The sequence below is a fragment of the Setaria italica genome, chromosome I (assembly GCF_000263155.2).
Source record: "Setaria italica strain Yugu1 chromosome I, Setaria_italica_v2.0, whole genome shotgun sequence".
NCBI classification, from domain to species: domain Eukaryota; kingdom Viridiplantae; phylum Streptophyta; class Magnoliopsida; order Poales; family Poaceae; genus Setaria; species Setaria italica.
This window is the reverse complement of record NC_028450.1, coordinates 23,754,380-23,774,630: the sequence shown is the minus strand read 5'-3', so window position 1 is coordinate 23,774,630 and position 20,251 is coordinate 23,754,380. Positions and strand designations below refer to the sequence as shown.

At 40.1% G+C, this 20,251-nt stretch overlaps 1 protein-coding gene across 1 annotated transcript; it reads left to right on the top strand.

Annotated features, from left to right (window-relative positions):
• Nucleotides 1-2,687: 2,687 nt before the first annotated feature.
• On the top strand, nt 2,688-19,747 carry LOC101763296 (DNA repair protein RAD50). The gene is made up of 27 exons (XM_004952465.3): nt 2,688-3,043; nt 3,146-3,232; nt 3,465-3,632; nt 4,481-4,656; nt 4,849-4,963; nt 5,827-6,055; nt 6,134-6,312; nt 6,405-6,575; nt 6,886-6,990; nt 7,089-7,196; nt 7,600-7,811; nt 8,001-8,093; nt 8,589-8,716; nt 10,360-10,474; nt 10,562-10,691; nt 10,783-10,992; nt 11,867-12,075; nt 13,673-13,874; nt 14,828-14,997; nt 15,071-15,395; nt 15,574-15,699; nt 15,776-15,828; nt 18,381-18,531; nt 18,607-18,669; nt 18,804-18,937; nt 19,012-19,140; nt 19,287-19,747. The coding sequence occupies exons 1-27, from the start codon at nt 2,921-2,923 to the stop codon at nt 19,324-19,326; spliced, it is 3,951 nt and encodes a 1,316-aa protein (XP_004952522.1). The 5' UTR covers nt 2,688-2,920; the 3' UTR covers nt 19,327-19,747.
• Nucleotides 19,748-20,251: the final 504 nt, after the last annotated feature.

Genomic DNA, 20,251 nt, shown 5'->3' with positions numbered 1-20,251 from the left:
TTTACTGTTGGGGATCCTATAATTTTTATTAATTTGTGTACCTTGTTATCAGCGATAACAGTGTTTGCTTGCTGCCATGATCCTATAAATCTATACATATATCATGTTACAGTTTGCATATATTTTCCCAAATCTCTTATATATATGAATTGGCTTATAGATGAATTACTGCTTCTTGTAAAAGAAGAGGTAAGTTCCATCTCTGATATGTATGAATTGGAGAGGTAAGTTCCATCTCTGATATGTATGAATTGGCTTATAGATGAATTACTGCTGCCTGTAAAAAGAAGAGGTAAGGTTCTGTTCAGACTTGCATCGACTACGGAGAAGTCAACAAAAGCGAGAAAACAACATTAAGGTGTGTTTGGTTGAGCTGTGACTTTTGGAAAAGCTGTTGTGGGCTGTGGGCTATGGAAAAACAGTTGTGGGAAAAACAGAAAAACATTTAGTTAGAGCAGCTATGAAACTGTAGATTATGTAAGAAATATATGTAATGCCCCTAAAAGTCTGTGGGTGTGTTTATATACAAATTGCTCGTAACAAAATAATGTGTTCACTAAGTCGCATGTAAATGACTATTTTAGAAAGGAAAAAAATAAATTTTATATGCGAAGCTCAAAATTTGAACTTCACGTTGTTTAAGACTTTTCATGCTGTTTAAGACTTAGGCAGAATCTCAGTTAAATAACTGAAACTCAAGTGTTCAGTTCATGATCGGATTTTCAAAGCTCTTGATCTCTCAAACAGTGGATCCTTTGAACAAAGTTCCTATCTATCATTTATAAACCTATGTTTCATCTACACTTTTGTTTATCGGTGCTCGAAGAAATCGTGTTTCTTTTACACAATTTTTACGGACATGTTTCTGTGTACCGAATCTCAAACTTACAGCAGTAAAAAACAGCGGCAGTGTTGCTGCTCGCCGCTGGGCCGCCGCGGTAATAATCTTAGCGCCGCCACGTGCTGTCGAGCAGCACCGCCAGAGCAACCAGGCAGGCAAGGGCTGGTAGAAGGGATCACGATGAAGCTCCACATATTTATAGCACCGCCGTCGTCGTTCTATTAAGCTCCTCTATTTCCCGCCAGTACTGCTCGCCACACCTCGCCGCCGTCAAGCCATCTTCACCAAATTCCTCTCAACTACCGTGCCGTGACACCCTCCCAAGCGACCCCAACAACTCCTTGCCCAACAAAATCAGGCACGGCGCCACCATGATATCTTCCCTATTCCGCCGCCGCCATCAACACCCTAAGGTGAGAACCTCTTTCCCGGCCCCCTCTGCTAAGGGTAGCTACAAGAATGAGTTCGCCGAAGTTCATGGATGCTCGCGCGTGCGCCCGTTGGAGCATTTCCTGGCTAGGACGGCCGAAACGCCCAACCCTAGCCAGAGCCCGCCACGGCCATGCCGATGGGGGCGAGCTCGTTTGAACCATGTGCTGAGGATGAGAGCCACGGGAAAAGATGCACACGCTCGCATAGATGCTCTAGGGGTAGTTGTTGTCCAGGTTTTGGCCGCAGTTTTGCCGGAGTAGCCGCACCACCGCCACCGCGTCCGCTAGCAACATGAAGTCGTTGTCCAGCGCCAATAATACCACCAATGGATGTGGCCGGCGACCGGGGGCGGCGGGTCGCTGGGGGCGATGTGCGAAGGAGGTGGACGATCGTGTGCGGGGAGGAGGTGGACAGGACTGCACGTGGGGGACAAATAGAACGGGGGAGGAAAAACGAACCGGTACCCTCGTAACCAGTGGCGGGTGGGTAATTTTTTACCCTAAAAGCACTTGAAAGCAGGGAGGAAGATGCTTTTGGTGTTGTGCTAGAGCAAAAACAGCTTTTTGGCAAAAGCACCTATGGCTTTTAGACCCTTTAGTTGGCTTTTGGATTTTGCAAAAGTAAAAGCAGGTTGGAAAACCCAATCAAAATCACCCTAAATATATGACACATACCCGCACCCCAAGCCAATCTCCTTTTTTCTCTGGTGCATTATTTATGCTAACAAAGCTTATGCTAACCATGGCTACAATATGAACAAGCGGGCTGGTCTCTATTGGAAACACCACGGATATTGAAAACGATGAAAATTTGTAAAAAGAAAGAAAACAAAGTTTGAAGTTTAATTTCCTTTGAAAACTTGGCACATCCATAGTTCATTGTGTGTTGTACTTTGTTACATAAGTCGAGTTTCAAATTGGTTTCAGGTTATTTCACATGAAAATGAAAATTTCGAGTAAATATGCACTAATTTGTGACAGAAAAAGCATTGTCTGTCAAAACATTTTGTGACAGAATAAATACAATGAACTATGAGTGTGTCATGTTTTAATTGTTTTTCTGAAACTTTAAAGTGCGCTTTTGCATGAATTTTCTCAAAATATGAAGCACTCGCACCAGAGATTCACCCCTCAGTACCTCATGGAAGAGTATTAACAAGTCGAATGATTAGTATTGCTTCCTCGTAATAAAAAAAAGAATGATTAGTACTCGCAAATAAAAAAGAAAGAATGATTAATGATGAATATACCATGAAAAAAAGAATCAGAAGGTTTTTCTCTCTCTCTTTTTTCGCCCCGAATGGCAGTCTGTGAGGTTCTGACCTCTGGGCCTCTGACTCGTGAGCCCGGGAAGCGAGTCTTCCACCGTACGCCTCCAGGAGGTCGTCGGTCGTCGCCCAAGCCCTAAACCCCACAAAGAGGCCAAACCCCCCCAAAAACCCAGAACCGAAAAAGGGATTTCTCCCCCATTTCCTCCTCCTCCTTCCTCTTTTCAATCCGCTTCCATCAACCATCCATGGCGGAGCCGAACCAATAGATGGATACCGGAATAGCATCCGCAATCTAGATTCCGTGTAATCGCGCCGGCACCAACCGGAGGAGGAGCGGAAGCCGCAGAGGCGGCGGCACCGGGGGCTTGCGGGGCAAGATGAGTACGGTGGACAAGATGCTCATCAAGGGGATCCGGAGCTTCGACCCCGACAACAAGAACGTCATCACCTTCTTCAAGCCCCTCACCCTCATCGTCGGCCCCAACGGCGCCGGCAAGACAGTATGTGTGATTCCCCACTACCAACCAATCCCCGCCCGCGCGCCCAGCAGATTGGTGTTTCCCGGATTGATTTTTGGATGTTCTGTTTTCTTGCTTTTGTAGACAATCATCGAGTGCCTGAAGCTGTCCTGCACCGGCGAGCTGCCACCCAACTCCCGCTCCGGCCACACCTTCGTCCACGACCCCAAGGTGATATGTGGTTTCCTGAACCATTAGTCCATTAACTGACCAGGGTCTTGGTACTCTTGTAAGGGGGCCTTGTACTGGATTTGGGAATAGTGTAGTGCATGCGGGTCTACTTAATGTGAATACTAGAATCTTCGAATCAGCTTAAGAGAATTTGAGAATGGTGGCTAATCTGGGATGAATTGCAACTCTGTAACCTGTTTGAAGTTTACCCGTGTTGTATTGTAAAATGTAGGTAGCTGGAGAGACGGAAACAAAAGGGCAGATTAAGCTGCGGTTTAAGACAGCGGCAGGAAAGGATGTGGTGTGCATCCGATCCTTCCAGCTTACCCAAAAGGCATCAAAGATGGAGTTTAAGGCAATTGAAAGTGTTCTCCAGACTATAAATCCACACACGGGCGAGGTCCGCACATTCTTCTTATTGTTTTTGTTCAGATTTTAAGTTGTTGCCCCATTTGGCCTTTGCATTTTGAGTTTATAAAATTATAGCCTAGTATAGCATTACGAGAGGGCAACATTTATAGTGGCATTGCTTTGAAAAACCCAGGATAACAAATTGCTGAACAACTCTTAATGAAACAGCAACATATTTTCATGTGTACTGTCTAACTTGCTTTGTTTGTGGTAGCTTGGAAGTAGCTGAATTTTCTCATGACACTAAATTTATCTCCAAAAGGAATCTATTGCATCAATTTCTGTTCCCAGTCTCATGAAAATAACGTCAGTCATGAAAGATATGTATGGCATCATGCTAGTGCCCCCATATGCTTTGTATATAGTACAGTTGCTGCTAGCATGCGCGCGCATAGTGTTATGCAATGTGTTTGATTTCAGAAGATAATGAAATACTCTTTTACTCCCATCTTATTGATACATATAAAAGGTATTCAATTGATGGAATAATGAAAATATCTTGTGAATCATGTAAGGTACTAGTAAACTGAAAGGACACATAATCTCTTCCATTCCTTTGTGTTTGTGTCTCTTGTCTTTGCAAAAGGTTTTCTACCCAGCACACTTCTCAGCCTTGATATCTTTGTATTAAGACTGCCGTAATGTGTTTGTACATGAAATACATGTCTTCAGGCAATGGAATTTTGACACCTGTTATTTGGTACTTTTGTTGATTTTAAGTTTTATGCAAGGAACTGCATATGTTTCTCACTAACAGGGAACTAGTGTTTCCTACTTCGGGGTCAAATAAGTTTATTTATTGACATATTGGCTTTAATTGGTTATATCTTAGTACAGAAGGTCTGTCTCAGCTACAGATGTGCTGACATGGATAGAGAGATTCCAGCCTTAATGGGTGTTTCAAAGGCTGTACTGGAGAATGTTATATTTGTGCACCAAGATGAGTCGAATTGGCCATTGCAGGACCCTTCAACGCTTAAGAAGAAGTTTGATGACATTTTCTCTGCGACCCGGTACTTGAAAAAAACTACTATTTAAATGTTACTTAAGAAGCTTTGCGCAGCACCAAATTATTTCTTTATTGAAACTATCATCACCTGTTTGAAATAGCATGTACTTTAAATAATTCTTGCTTCAAGGTCCATGAGATGATGTCATTTTCATAACAACCACCTGAATTCCTTAATTTCCCAATTCAAGTACAGCTATACCAAAGCTCTAGAAGTCATAAAGAAACTTCACAAGGATCAAGCTCAAGAGATCAAGACTTTTAGGTTGAAGCTGGAGAATCTTCAGACTGTAAAAGATCAAGCATTTAAGGTACTTTTTACCAGTCTAGGTTGTTACCTTGTTTTTTCTTTTCTTTGCATGTTGCTAAATCAGTATCGGCAAAAGATAGCTATTGCTTTTTTTGGCAACCTTTGTGCCATCTGTAAACTTACTATTCTGTGAGGATTGGTCTTGTGGTTCTTTGGTATGGCCTAGAATCAAAACATTTGTTTAAAGATGAACTGTTAGGTATAAAAAGTTGGTCACATGACTTGCACAGTTGTCCTGCCCGTGCTGTAACTACCTCCAGGACCAAAATTGTTCGGTGTTACCTTTAAAATCTCCATCAAATTTGAATTTGGTTGATTTATCAGTATTTATTTACGTTGTGAAGATTCTAATTAATTGTAGTGGTGAAGAATTATAATGTTTCTAATTAATTGTAGTGGTGAAGAATGATAATGTTTGGAAATTTTTAAACAATATGCATATTTGAGAATGGACATATGAAGAACATGTGTTCGCCTTCGACAGCAGAATAGCAGATTCTTATTTCTTAACACATGGAAATTAGTTTCACAGCAAACTGATTCCAAATTCTACATTGTTTGCATATATTAAGCTAGATCTGCATTCTTCAATCTTCTCCCTCTTCCATTTCCTATTCTAAATTATAGAGATTGTCATATAAGTGCTGTTCTGATAATTACTGTTGTTATTGAGTCGTCTCTTCTGTTCTACTTGTTCTTACTCGTATTGCTTTCGGTACAGTTCTGTTTCAATTTAGTTGTTTGGTGAAAATGGTGTTTGTATAACAGAAGATGTTTACAGCAAAACCGAACACATTTCACACTTGTGCTGTTGAGTTTTGTTTAGAGGGAAAACTGTTCCATTCACTCCAATTACTTTTGCAGCTTCGTGAAAATATTGCTCAAGATCTAGAGAAGTCAGATGCCTCAAAATCTCAAATGGAGCAACTGAAGGAAAAAATCCAAGGTATCGAGAATGAAATGAAGCATATGAAAACAAGTCTGGATGAATTGAGAAGACTTCAGGGGCAAATTAGCACCAAAGCAGCGGAGAGAAGTACATTATTTACACTTCAGCAGCAACAGTATGCTGCACTTTCTGAGGAAAATGAAGGTAAAGTTCTCACTGGTATGCCCTTTTGCCTAATGGTTTTCCCCCAATATGACAGCAGTTGACTATTGTTCTGTTCAGATACCGATGAGGAACTAATGGAATGGCAAACAAAATTTGAAGAAAGGATTGCACTACTAGAAACTAAAATCAGTAAACTAGGAAGAGAGATGGATGATGAAGCAACAAAAGGATACTTGCTGTCCCAGACAATCTCTGAGTTAACACGTGACATAGGAAAGCTCCAGGCAGAAGCTGATGTAATCCTTTCTTCTATTTTTACCTGCTGGCCATTTTCCCTCTTTTCTTTAGTCATTATAGTGGAGTCTAATTCCATGTTTATGGTTTTCAGGCTCACATGTCTATGAAGCAGGAACGAGACTCTGAGATAAAAAAGATATTCGCCAAACATAATTTTGGGCCAGTTCCTGAATTTCCCTTTACAAATGATGTTGCTCTGAACCTTACAAACAGAATTAAAGCGAGACTCTCAAATCTTGAGAATGATTTGCAGGAGAAGAAGGTTTTCTTTTTTTCTTTTCAGAATTGCTTCTGGTGTATACTTTTACCAAATCGTTCTCAAAATTAAAATTTCTATGGAGTTGGCCATATTGTGAGCTTGCTTTATTCTGCATCCTTTTTAGTTTGCAGTTTTAGTTTTTTGTGGCTTGCGAACTCAGTGGTTGGGTGCATGATTGTATGTCATGTTCCAAATGATTTTTGCTGAGGAAGGATGTTACGTATTTCATTAAAAACATCTGCCCTGTACAGTTGGGCGCTTCATCATCATTAAAGGTACAAACTAAATATGTTTGTTTTCTTTTCTTGAGCAGAAATCCAATGACGATCAGTTAGATGTTTTGTGGAAACACTATCTTAAAGTAAATGCTCGCAACTCTGAAGTTGATGGACAGATACAGTCTAAGATTGAATCCATGGTTAGTGATGGAGAGAACACTGGACTTGCCTATACTAGCATGCTCCCCCATAATTTTTCTTTCCGGTACTATTTCCTAATAAGTTAAGTACTTTTCAGTCAGGTATTTCAAGGCGCACTAAAGATAAAGAGAAAGAACGTGATGCTGCAGAAGTGGAGCTTTCGAAGCTTAATCTGTCCCGTATTGACGAAAGGGAGAGACATATGGTATTTATTCGACTAGTAGACTGTGAATTTATCATGTTGCACTGTTTCAAAAGCTTGTCAAAAAAGTCATGTATATAGTACACATAAGTTATAGCTGCAGGATTCAGTTTGAAATTTGTCCTAGATGTCAAGAAATTAGACAAGCAGTCAATCTGGCACTGTTCATGCGCCGACTGTAACTCCTGGTCCCCTCTGGGAAAACTGGGTGCCAGCAGTACCTGGACAGTTAACACTGGGATTTGATCATTCGAAACTCTGTTTCATAGCAACTGCCCAAAGATGTGAAGTTTAATGGGTTTTGCACCCCTGCCACATGTATTTCTTTACATTCTTTTGCTTTCTCTTTAAAGTATGGAACTCTTAATTTGAAGGAAGTAATTTGTTCTATCTTCATTTCAAATAGCAAATTGAAGTTGAGAGGAAGACACTTGCCCTTGGAGAAAGAGACTATGATTCTATTATAAATCAGAAGAGGACAGAAATATTTAGTTTGGATCAGAAAATCAAAGCACTTCAGCGGGAGAAAGATAGCATAAATAGAGATGCTGATGACAGAGTAAAACTGGGTTTGAAGAAGGATGCGTTGGAAAGCAGCAAGGAGAAGCTGAAGGAGATGCATGTTTCTTTCCTTTCTCTTAATGTTTTGTGCATTATGTGTATGCTAGTTACTCCTTACCTTTCACAGTATTTGTTGAGCCCACATACAATGAGGCAAACTATTTATTCACAAATATTCCACTATCTAAGATCATTGAACTCTTCATATTCTAAAAAATCATATAACACTTGGATTGTAAAATGCAGGGTTGATGAGCACAAGGACAAAATCAGAAATATTCTTAGGGGAAGGCTTCCTGCTGAGAAGGATATGAAGAAGGAGATCAATCAAGCCTTTTGGTTTGTCCCTAATACTCTAGTTTAATTATATTAAATGTGTAACCAATATTTTTGAAGTACATAATGACTTATAAGTCCTACCTTGACATACTCACGTCATCAATCTTAATTATATTTACCTATGCAAAGCTGTAGTTACAGTAACAGCTTTAGTTGGACTACTGGATGGGTAGAACTAGTATCTTCAGTTGTGGACACTTCCATGAATTGTTTGTATCTTGAATATGAGCTCAATGTATACACGCAAGCTGATCATATACAAAACAGTGCATAAACATGTCTGTAGTCTACCCAATAGATGCTTGCTTCAGAGTTTAGGCTTACATGGATTCAACCTATGCTATTAGGCAAATAGACCTAAAAAATCCCATAGCAAGGCACACATATAGCAATATAACATATACTCTTATAGTTACAATAATGCATTTGACATTTAATGTTTGCCATTTCTGCATCTACTAATGAATAATGGTTTCATTGATTCTGCTTACTCAGGCCTGTGGATAAGGAATACAACGAGTTAAAATCAAAATCCCAGGAAGCAGAGCAGGAGTTTAAACTGGCTCAGAGCAAGGTATCTGATGCTAGAGAACAATTAACAAAGCTTCGAAAAGATTTGGATGGTAAGATCTTGTCACTTTACATTTTACCAAGTTGGCAAATTTAAGTAGTTCCACTATGTTTTGAATTGGGAATTTTATTGGAGGAAGTCGACTGTGGGATTATTTGGTTGGGCTTGCCTTTAGCTTTTCCCAGGAAAAGAAAACAAATTTGAAACAATTAGGTGGTCCAAGGCCGTCATACAACTAGAAGCAAGAAGTTTTTATTTGATGGTGTTGGCTTTTTTACTTTCTTGGGGATGCTGGGGGTGGGGGTTGTAATGAGGTGTGTTGATCCGTTCAAACTGTTGAAACTGACTGTATAATTGGATATTTACCACCCCTAACTATTCAGTACGTCTAAATCATTCCCTCAGACAATTTTTATGCTGTTTCATTGATGTGGTGCACTACATGGAAGATGATGTGGTGCTGTCCCCATATCTCTTTCTGCATGTCCCACTAGCCATCTCTGCACTATTCTAGCTCTGTCTCTCTTGTCGTGCAGAATAATGGACGTGCTTGTCATCTTTGCCACAGAGCTAGAATAGTGCAGAGATGACTAGTGGGTTATGCTTGTCATCTCTGCCACAGAGCTAGATAGTGTAGAGGTGACTAGTGGACATGGCTTGTGTGTGTGAGAGAGATAGGGATGGGGTCAATGCTATGTAATCTTCCACGTAGTTTAGGGGGTGAGTTAGATTTTTAAACATGTCCTTGCCATGTCACTGTCCACATGTAATGGCACATAGGCAAAACCGCCTCTAAAACTACCCTAAGGCGTTATTTAGATGGTTTCTGTTCCTCCGACCGAAGGGGTTCAGACACTAAATGGATAGTTTATATCTGAATCCGAATATTCAATATCCGTAACGTATCCGAATCCGGATACTTAAAATTGGATATCTATAATATGCGAATAGGACGTCTTGGCACTATTCGTATCAGAGAAAAAAAAATAACTATCTGTATTCCTATCTGTATCCATATATATCCATTCGTATCCGATCCATTTTCATCCCTACTTATTCCTGTAATAACAGGGAATGTTGCACCTTGAAGACCGTGAAAAATCGGTGTCAGGTATCTCTGACCGGAGGGAGTACCTAGCTTGAGTAGTGTGTTGAATTCACCTTGCTACAGATGTCTGCAATCACTTCATTGGCACAGTAGAATTTTTGTTAAAAAACTATGATACCATATTTTTCTTTTTGAAAACTATACAGCGGGGGAGGCCCCCGCTGTGGTAAGATATATTAATAAGGAAAAATAAAACTGTACAAGGACAAAAGTCCAAAGGGCACCCCAATGCCCTAAAAGGAAAAAAGACTTCAGAAAGACCTCAAAGGAGGCTAAGAGCTAGGGCTAAAACTAATGCTGTACATTGGTGACCCAATAGAGGAAATCCTGTTTTTTGCTTTCCTTGATTCTGTGAGCTTGAAGTCTTGCCTCATCTAAAAATCTAGATAACCAGTCTCTAACTGTTGGCCTTTTTCCTTCAAAAATGATACCATATTTTGTGTAACAATTATGTATACGAATTGTTCTTTGTGGGAATTAAGGTGCAGTTGAAACTGCATGTTGGTTCATTTGTTTATATTACTGAAATACCATACTATTCTGTTCACCAACGTGTATTGCCATTGATATTTGACAATTTTATACAGCAAAGAGAAGATTCCTGGACTCGAAGCTTCAATCTATTTCACAGATTTCTGCTGACATTGACATGTTTCCCAAAGTTCTGCAAGATGCCAAGGACAAAAGAGATGAACAGAAAAGGTTGGTCCAAGTTTATACTATTCTGTTGAAGCTGTTTTGTCTGGGGATACTTAAATTAAATGGTTTCTTTGATATGCCCATGCACAGATTAGAGATATATGCAAATGGAATGCGGCAGATGTTTGTACCTTTTGAACAAGTGGCTCGTGATCGTCATGTATGCCCATGCTGTGAACGTGCTTTTACACCTGATGAGGAAGACGAGTTCGTAAAGAAAGTAGGTGATGAAATAATCAAAGACTGTTCTTTCTGTTAAAAAGTTAAATGCTGGACTTGTTCACTGATGTTGCTTTCTCTGTCCATCTCAGCAAAGGATGCAGAATGCAAGCACTGCAGAGAGAGTTAAAGCTCTGGCAATGGAATACTCAGAAGCCGAAACCTTTTTTCAGCAACTGGATAAACTTCGTACTGTCTATGATGATTACATGAAGCTGGTAGAAGAGACTATACCTCTAGCAGAGAAGAACTTGAATCAACGTTTGGCGGACGAAAGTCAGAAGGAACAAACATTTGATGATGTTAGTTTTCTGTTATTGACCCCATCCGCTTTCAATTCTCGCACACAAAATTGTAGACAGCAGAGCAAGAGGACTTAGCTAATTTTCATTGATCAAAACATCTCCAAACTGAATTATCTTCGAGCTCTATTATGCTTCATAATGATTCTGTTGACAGTTATCTGTTTTTAAAGTATTTAATGCTCTTTGAAACTAGTCTATGGAATGGTCATTATTTAATTTACCATGGTTAAAAAAACTTCTGTTTGACTAGCTAAAGCGGGTGGTTTGTGCACCCGGTTTTCCTTTTCACAATTTGGAAATAAAAACCTTCAAGACTTGATATTTGTATCATGCATTAAAGTTAAAATACACCTATTCTTCAAAAAGATGGGATACAATTGTAATTCAGGCCATGTACAATTCATTTTCATTAAATGAAACTGATGATATCTTTCATTAAAAAATCTTTGGCATGCTTGACTGGGCATAATCTCAAACTTGAAGTTGCTGTAAGTTGGGCCTCCCACATAGGTTTTGGTAGGATTGACTTCTCTTGAATTGCGAAAATCTATATACTGTTTCGGTTAGCTGATGTCATATTATGTTTCTTGGTATTTTGAGATCGCTACTATTTGAGGAAACATGAACCAAGTCTTCTGTGACCACATTACAGCTGCATCGCTTCCTTAAAAATTAGATTCTTTTCCTTTTAAGTAGCTCTAGCAGAGACATCATCTGTTGTAGTGTTATTTCATTGAGAATGCTTTATATTATATATGTCAAAATGTTTGGTACCTTTTCTATTTTGCCCTGCTTTCCTTTCTGTTCCAAGAGTTCCATCTTTGGAGAAAGTAGTTTTCCTTACATATCTATGATGTGGTCCTTTTTGCAGCTTTTGGGCGTTCTTGCCCAAGTTAAAATTGACAGGGATGCAGTGGAAGCCTTGTTACAACCAACGGATGCTATTGACAGGCATGCACGTGAAATACAACAGCTGGTCGGAGAAGTAGAAGATCTTGAATATAAACTTGATTCTTGTGGCCAAGGTGTTAAATCTTTGGAGGAAATTCAACAGGAGCTAAACTCCGTCCAGAGGACAAGGTATCTGATTTGTGGGAATTTTCCCAGCAACATGTCTGCAGTGTTCAATAGGACTCCATTATATAATCCTGCTCGCTAATTTTGAAAAATGTTGTTCAAGGTGCTAAGTTCATAAGATATTTTAGTGCACATCCAATCATCGGTATTATAAAAGTGATGTCTTTTATGTGGACTTTTCAGTCCCTTTTAGCTGTACTAGTTATGGAAAACAAAAGATAGGGAAGTAGAGGGTGGGTTATTTCAGACCTAATATAATTGAGCATATCAATCCTATGGGCGAGACTTGGATTGTGTAAAGTCAGTTTGATTTACCTCTAATCCTTTAGTTCTCCTTCGCTTTCTTTCCATTTAAGCATACGGCATGTGTATCCATGTAACTCGAGTCTTGCTTTAGCAGCATTATATTGGTCATTTCACTTTGTTGCTATTGAAGAAATTCTAGAGGGCAAATTCTCATATCTGAAATCTTTTTAATAAGCATAAAATGGTTCATAAACGGTCTCATTTTAATGTTCAACGATTCAAAAATGAAACCTTTAGAGCTTATCCTTGATGGAATTAGCAATAATATAGCAAATTGCTTTTTTTATTCAGTTTGAAATTAATCATTGAAATAAGTGAGCAATCTCTTGAACCTGACCAGCATCAGGGCATTAAAACACTTCATGTCAGCCATCTTTTAGTTGTGGGTCCCTTCATGGCATTGCCTCGTAGGATTTTAGCCTTTTAGGTGATGTGGATAAGAGAGTGGTGAGAGAAAGAAGATTGCTGTCTAGGAATAGTTGTCTCTGGAACGAATATTTAGCACTAAGCCACTAAACATCAATGCATGCACCATTTATCAGATGTCGTCTCTATTGGAGATTAGCCATTGGATGGTGCGCGCAAAAATTAGTGAATCATGTTCACAGTTAGGTACAACTTAATAGGCAACACACTGTTAGGTTTGCTGTTGACTCATCTCTTAGATTATGTGGGTCCATAAGGATGATGTACAAGACATATTAGGCCTAATGTTGTTACAGAGACCCCCCCCCCCCCCCCCCCTGGCTAGATCACGGGGGACATTGTTACATGATGAGCCTCAAAGTAATTGTGTTGGCATCAATATTGACATACTCGACACACTGTTGCATTGAATTAGTTATAGCCATTAGTTTGTGTTGTGTGTAGAATTTTTATGAACGATGATGCATCATGCATGTGCTCGGCGCACCAACAGTTAGATGCTATGTCCCATGACAAAGCTCCATCTCCATTACATATTTATCCATATTTCTCCAGATACAGACTCTAATAAGCACACAAACTCCGCTTTCTCAGTTGTGTTATGATACTGCAGTATTATATGTGGGTGTTCGATACTTGTGGTAAATAATTTTAACCACCGTTAAGTTCAAAAAATAATTTTAACAACCATGATGTTTCTTTTTGACTTTTTTTTGAGGTAATTAAAGTAGGGGAGGCCCCTACTGTGGTAAATATATCAAATAGGGTTAAAAAACTGTACAGAAAGTTAGAAAAAAGGTCAGAAAAGATCTACAAGGGTGAAACGACAATAATTTTAACAACCATGATGTTCCTTTCTGTTTGGCAGGGACACATTGAGTATTGAAGTGGATGATCTTAGGGATCAGCACAGAATGCTAAATGAGGATTTGGCAAGTGCTCAGGTGAGATGGCACACTGCTCGGGAAGAGAAGATAAAAGCTTCAAACACGTTGGGTAGTTTCAAAAAAGCTGAAGAGGAATTGGTGCGTCTAGCTGAGGAAAAAGAACAACTGGCCGTAGAAAAGAAGGTACTCACTGATCCTTTTTATATTCAATATCTGTATGGTTTTGACTACTATTTTCTTTGTTCAAGTTTGGTTCCTTCTTTCTTAGTGTTGCAACACAGGCAAGCTTAGACAAGGATGCCCATTGACCGCTGCAGTGCAATAGAGCTGACTTGTAGCCACACCAAAGGGGCTGGGAAGAAGAATACTGGGACTAGATTTCTGCTTGTGCTCTTTTAATAGATTCAACCCTAACAACTTGAAGCTAACTTGATATTACGCAAACATAAGGATAGTGGTATAACTCTAAGGCAATCACCGAGGCAGTGCTGCATGATGCAGTAATCAGCAGCAAAGGTGTATTATGTGGTAGAGTATCAGATGGTTCGTTTTTCTAGGGTTAGGCCTGTCTGTCTATCTATCTGTCTAGCACATGACTATGGGTCTGTCTGGATCTTTTGCTGGCCACTGTATTGCCTAGCTGGACAAGGAGATGGCCATGGTGTTGGAGTTTGTTTCCCTGGTAAGATCACCTCGGGGCCAGCGCTTTTCAGATTTTCCTCGCCAGCCCGAGCGAGCCAGAAACGCTCGCCGGCGCGGGCAAGGATAACCTTGCTTGGCAAAGAAAGGCTAGGCCAGGCCAGCTACAGAACCAAACACGCCCTATGTGTGTCCAATTTTTTCGTTGTGCATCTCCCCCATACACCCTTACTGTGGCATCGAGATGTGTGCTGATGTGGTGGTCAAGTACCTTGGCCACTTGAATGTCAGGACTAAGTCTTGAGGTCAATTCGTGCCATGACTTTTTTTTTTGTCGCATTTGTGGCTGTTGGTTTTTAATTACATGTTCTTATTAACCTCATTGTTTCCTGTTGTACATCTCTGTTCTGTCATTTTTGCATCAATACCGTTGCAATTCTTGTACTTAAACATGTTCGTATATTGCTTTCCAACTATTTTATTTCTCAATGATTTAGCTTTTAGAAGAGTCTCTTGATCCATTGTCTAAAGAGAAAGATAGCTTGTTGCAAGAGTATAATGCTTTGAAGCAAAGGTTTGATGAAGAATATCATCGGATGGCAGAAAGAAAAAGGGACTTCCAGCAAGAACTTGATGCACTTGGAAGACTCAATATGAAGATCAAAGAGTATCTTATCTCTTTCCATCTTTTCATTTCTCCAACTTTACTGCTTATCTGTAACTCCAAAATATACTCTCAGGTACTTGGATTCCAAAAGAGCAGAAAGGCTTAATGATTTGCAGGAAATACACTCACTTAAACAATCTGAGCTACAGAATTGTGAGGCAAAAAAGCAAGGCATATCAGATGAATTAAACAAGAGCAAAGAACTACTGCAGGGTCAGGGCCAGTTGAAAAGAAACATAGATGACAATCTCAACTACAGGAAAACAAAGGCTGAAGTGGATCGGCTTACTCGTGATATAGAGTTACTTGAAGAGAGAGTGCTTTCAATAGGCAGCTCGTCTACTATAGAAGCTGATCTGAAGCGTCATTCTCAAGAAAGAGAGAGGCTTAATTCAGAGGTATTGTCTATTCACAGTAATAGTTAAGAAAGTTGCCTCTGATACAATAGCATAATCTTGTATGAGACTGCCAAATAAAGCATGATATTTGGTACTTAGTGAAAATGTTTAAATTTGAATATGATTTACTTCTGTAAACTGGACATCATGAGATTGATCTGCGGGGACATGATTGTAGTTCAACAGGTGTCAAGGAACACTTTCTGTTTATCAAAGTAATATAACAAAGCACAAGCAAGAGCTTAAACAGACACAGTACAAGGATATCGAGATGCGGTATACTAATCAACTTCTCCAACTTAAGGTAGATGGCATGATATTGCAGTTTCTGTTTCTATGACTCCAATTTTTTATTGATCTGAAAACTGATGTGGTTCCAGACAACTGAAATGGCAAACAAGGACTTGGACAGATATTATGCTGCTTTAGACAAGTAAGTACCTTGTGGCAGCATTACATCCTATATAGTTCTTCATGAATTTCACTGATTCCCTGAACATTATTTTCTTCACTTAAATAAGATCTGTATGTTTGCTCCTTGTGTTGAAGATTAGCATGCTTTCCTTCAAAGTAGTGATAGGTGGAAAATATATAATTTACACCAATTACTCCAAGGTCTTATTTCCCAGATAAGTGTAGATAAACTTGTTTTTCCTTCAGAGTAGCAATAGGCTTCCCACCAACAATCTTATTGCCTAATAATAGATCATGTTCTATTATCGGAAAAATCATGGTTGCCATAGTACTCATGTCTTTTGTGCATGGTTAAACACATTGCAAATTGAAAAACAGTGCAATCTTATTAATATTTTCATGCTAATCTGAAAAACCTAACTACATCATATTAGGAACTTGTGAAAGACAATTGATATATTACTTCTGTGGCCTAGTGTGCTAGACTTGATATAAGCCAAACAGAATATGGATGTAGAATTGGGATCTGACATGGTACTAAATTCTTGAGGTGGGCATGATGCTAGCTACTTTGTCTTTTTGGGCTTCCTAAATTTCATACTGGCAACCCTGGTCTCTATCAAGCTCCCCCCCTTAACCCTGACTGCAGTAACAACCCTGGTCTCTATCAAGCCGCCCCCCCCCTAACCCTGACTGCAGTAACAACCCTGCATGGGTTATTGGGTTAGGGTTGCCCACAGGGGCTTTGATAATGGTATGCTCTGGTGGCATTGTTTTGTTTTTTAATGATTTGTTTCATAAACGTTTCTTCTGCTCATTGAGTAAGCATAATCTAAATCAACAATAGAAAAAAAAACTCGACCAGGAGGAGAGACATCCCCCTGATTTTTGTTTTAAGAAGCTTGTGCTGCGACTCGAACCCGGGCTGGCTCAGCAAACCGCTTCTTTGGTGTGTTCGGCTGACCAGTTGCACCATGAGAGTGTTGGCTAAATCAACAATATGTGACTTGTTCGTGAAACCCATTATTTTTTTATTGAACACATATGAGGCATATCTTTTTTCATTAAAAAGAAAGGTAAATACAAAACTAGAATGCACAGGCACAGCACACACCCACACACAACAAACTAGAAAAAGAATGATAAGCATACCACTGCCAAAAGGATACGGAACGACTAAGAAACCTAAGGCCTAAAGCACTTAGTCTAACCCATGAACAGCCTTAGGAGCTCCCTTGCCCCTGCCGTCCATGCACCACAAGGAGCCCTCCTCTGATACTGACCTCACAGACATGCGTACACCTGGAATGACCATTGAATATGCAATTGTTTATGATATTTCTGAATGAGCCCTTTTCTAAGCTACTTGCTGTACGCGAAACTTAATGAATGAAGTGAACGAGGCCACAATAGCTTTGGCATTTGCCTTTTGTCTTAGTTGCTTGTCGGCTTCCTGTGAATTTGGCTGATGCTGGCTTATTTGGCCTCTTTCTTGAGCAGAGCACTGACTTACTGCTTACATAGGCACTACATGGGCTGACCCAGGCTGCAGCACCTCAGCCCGGGCCCTAGATGACTAGATCTGCCCCTGACCAAACTTGTCTGGAGAATACATAAGAGATTATCAGGTGCTGTATGGTCTCATCTGCTTGATCATATTGAGGGGAACAAGCAGGGTGTAGCAGCCCACATTTGGCAAGGAGCAAACCTTATTTTGCCCACAGGGAACGCCTCGTATGCCGACTTGCAGTAGTATGTCCCAGATGCAGATAATTTCCACACATGCTAATCACGCATAACCTGCACAACGGTTACTCCTTCCATTAGATCCTACTTACCCACAATTGCTTGTACTAATAAGGAGCCTCGGATATCAGTATATCAGCAACCCGGTGACAATCAATCATTATATTGTGGGACTCTTTTATCATCTGTAAAGCGAACACTTCACACTTTTTCTTGCGTCTCTTGAAGCCTGTTGTTTCTAATGAGGCAACCCAGCGGCAATTAATCATTATATTGTGGGACTCTAGCGAACCCTTCATACCTTTTCTTGCGTCTCTTGAAGCCAGGCATTTCACATTTCATTTGTCCTATATCCATCATAGTATATTGAGTCCACTCCTTACTAACTGATTACTAACTGTTGAAATCAAGAGAGTAGACATGTATCATTATTAGTATACGAGGAAGCAGTCCTCTGGATGTTGGCAGGTGCTAAAGGGTGACTAGAGCCTGAATGGCTAGTGCTAGTGGTCATTTATATTTTTTTCCGGCCGCGAATGTAACTTAGGCGCCCTTAGGGGCAAGTGTGTGGCTATTTTGGCCTTTTTCCTTTCTTAATGCAATGATAGTTCTCCTGCATATTCGAGAAAATCTTTATTGGTAGATTTATTTAATTCCTCAATGCTACCATCAATAAGGGTACATTTACAACTATTGAATACACAGTCAATTATGTTTTTAGGCTGTAGTTGATGATACATAGATTCATGTTTTTTCCCTTTCAGATCCAATTTTACCAGTTATCTGAAATTTTCCATAAACAACATGCTCACATTTTTCTGCCAGGGCTCTCATGCGCTTCCACACTATGAAGATGGAGGAGATAAATAAAATAATCAAGGAACTGTGGCAACAGACATACAGAGGCCAAGATATTGATTACATAAGCATCAATTCTGATTCTGAGGGTGCTGGCACTCGATCATACAGCTACCGTGTAGGTTAAACTAGTTATTCCTTTTGAGCAAAATCATTTTCTTGAATTTCTGTTTCTTATTCCTGCACCATCCAGGTTGTTATGCAAACGGGTGATGCTGAGCTAGAAATGAGAGGGCGATGCAGTGCTGGTCAGAAGGTAAAATGTTGTCTTCATGAACTTCTACTGCGTAGCTTGTTGTCATGTTTTTGTCAAAAGGCCTCGTTGAATATTCTCAAGCCTTTTCAGTAAACATAGCCATATCTTAAAAGGTTATCTGCACTCATCTTCAGGTGCTTGCTTCTCTCATAATCAGACTAGCACTGGCGGAAACATTCTGTCTGAACTGTGGCATATTGGCCTTGGATGAGCCGACTACGAATCTAGATGGCCCAAATGCAGAGAGCCTTGCTACTGCGCTGTTGAGGTACTCCTTTAGGCAACAATATCTGACTATCACCATCAGGTGGAGTTTCCAACTGAACTGAATCCGTCTCTCAGAATAATGGAGGCCAGGAAAGGGCAGGAGAACTTCCAGCTGATTGTAATCACCCATGACGAGAGGTTCGCCCATCTTATCGGTCAAAGGCAGCTTGCTGAGAAGTACTATCGAGTCTCCAAGGATGAAAAGTAAGTAGATCATTCGCTTTTCTTGATCCTTAAATCCAGATATGATTTTGCGACCAAACCATCGGTTTTCCTAATTCGATATTGCCAACAAATTCTTCATGTCGGAAACATACAAATACTGATTCCGCTTTGGCAAAACCATGCAGCCAGCACAGCATAATTGAAGCCCAAGAGATATTTGACTGAAGGCGTTTCTTGGAGGCTGGAGCACATATATTTTTCCAACGGAGTGCAGTTAATTTAAGCCAAAGATTGGTGCTTAAACAAGGTCAAGAATAGAGGAGAATTAACAAGCTTAGGGTGTGAAGTAACTTTGCTAGTTTGGTTACGTTACTTGAGTTGCGTGAAGTCTGTCGTTCGTTGTATATAAATGTAGCTAGGGGCTGGACTGTATGCACTGATTGCTGCTGCTGCTTACAAGTGCCACATCATCAAAGAATATAGCAATCTAGTGTATCTAAATCTAGTGTTCGTTTCCTTTTGGGTGTGGCATGTAAACGGTTGGAGTCCTTCAAGTTTGAAGGCTGACGTACATTCGCACGCTTTTGTACGGAAGGAGGCTGTAGCTATGAATAGAGAACGAAAAAAGCGACGACTTGATGCGACATGGGATGTGGATCGCTCGCTCTGTCTTGTTTCTATTACGTGCGTGACCTCTCTTCTCTAAGTTAATCGATTTAATTAGCTGCCTCCTTAGCCGGTGTTGTTGGACTGTGCCCGCTCGGAGGGGAGGATCGGGATCCCAATCTGATCGTACCGTCGAGGGGGAACTTTGGTCTGGGTGCAGGGGTTTTAAACCGAATTTTGTCCAAGCGGTGGTCCGAGGCAAGGAAACGAGGCAGATGACTGACCGAAACAAGCTGCTGAATTCAGAAGGGAAAATCAAAACAAGCTGCTGAATTCAGAAGGGAAAATCAAAACAAGCTGCTGTTTCACGTTATTTTGACTTTTCTAAATATATATTTTTTTTCCCTATACACATAGATTGCACCCACCCAGTTTAGTCCAACAAGTAGCAAAATATGCAAATGAAGATATGAACTTGTTAAATGTGTGCATATACGGTCACGTACTCACATGTATGCTACGTGGGTGTATTTTGCCATCGTGG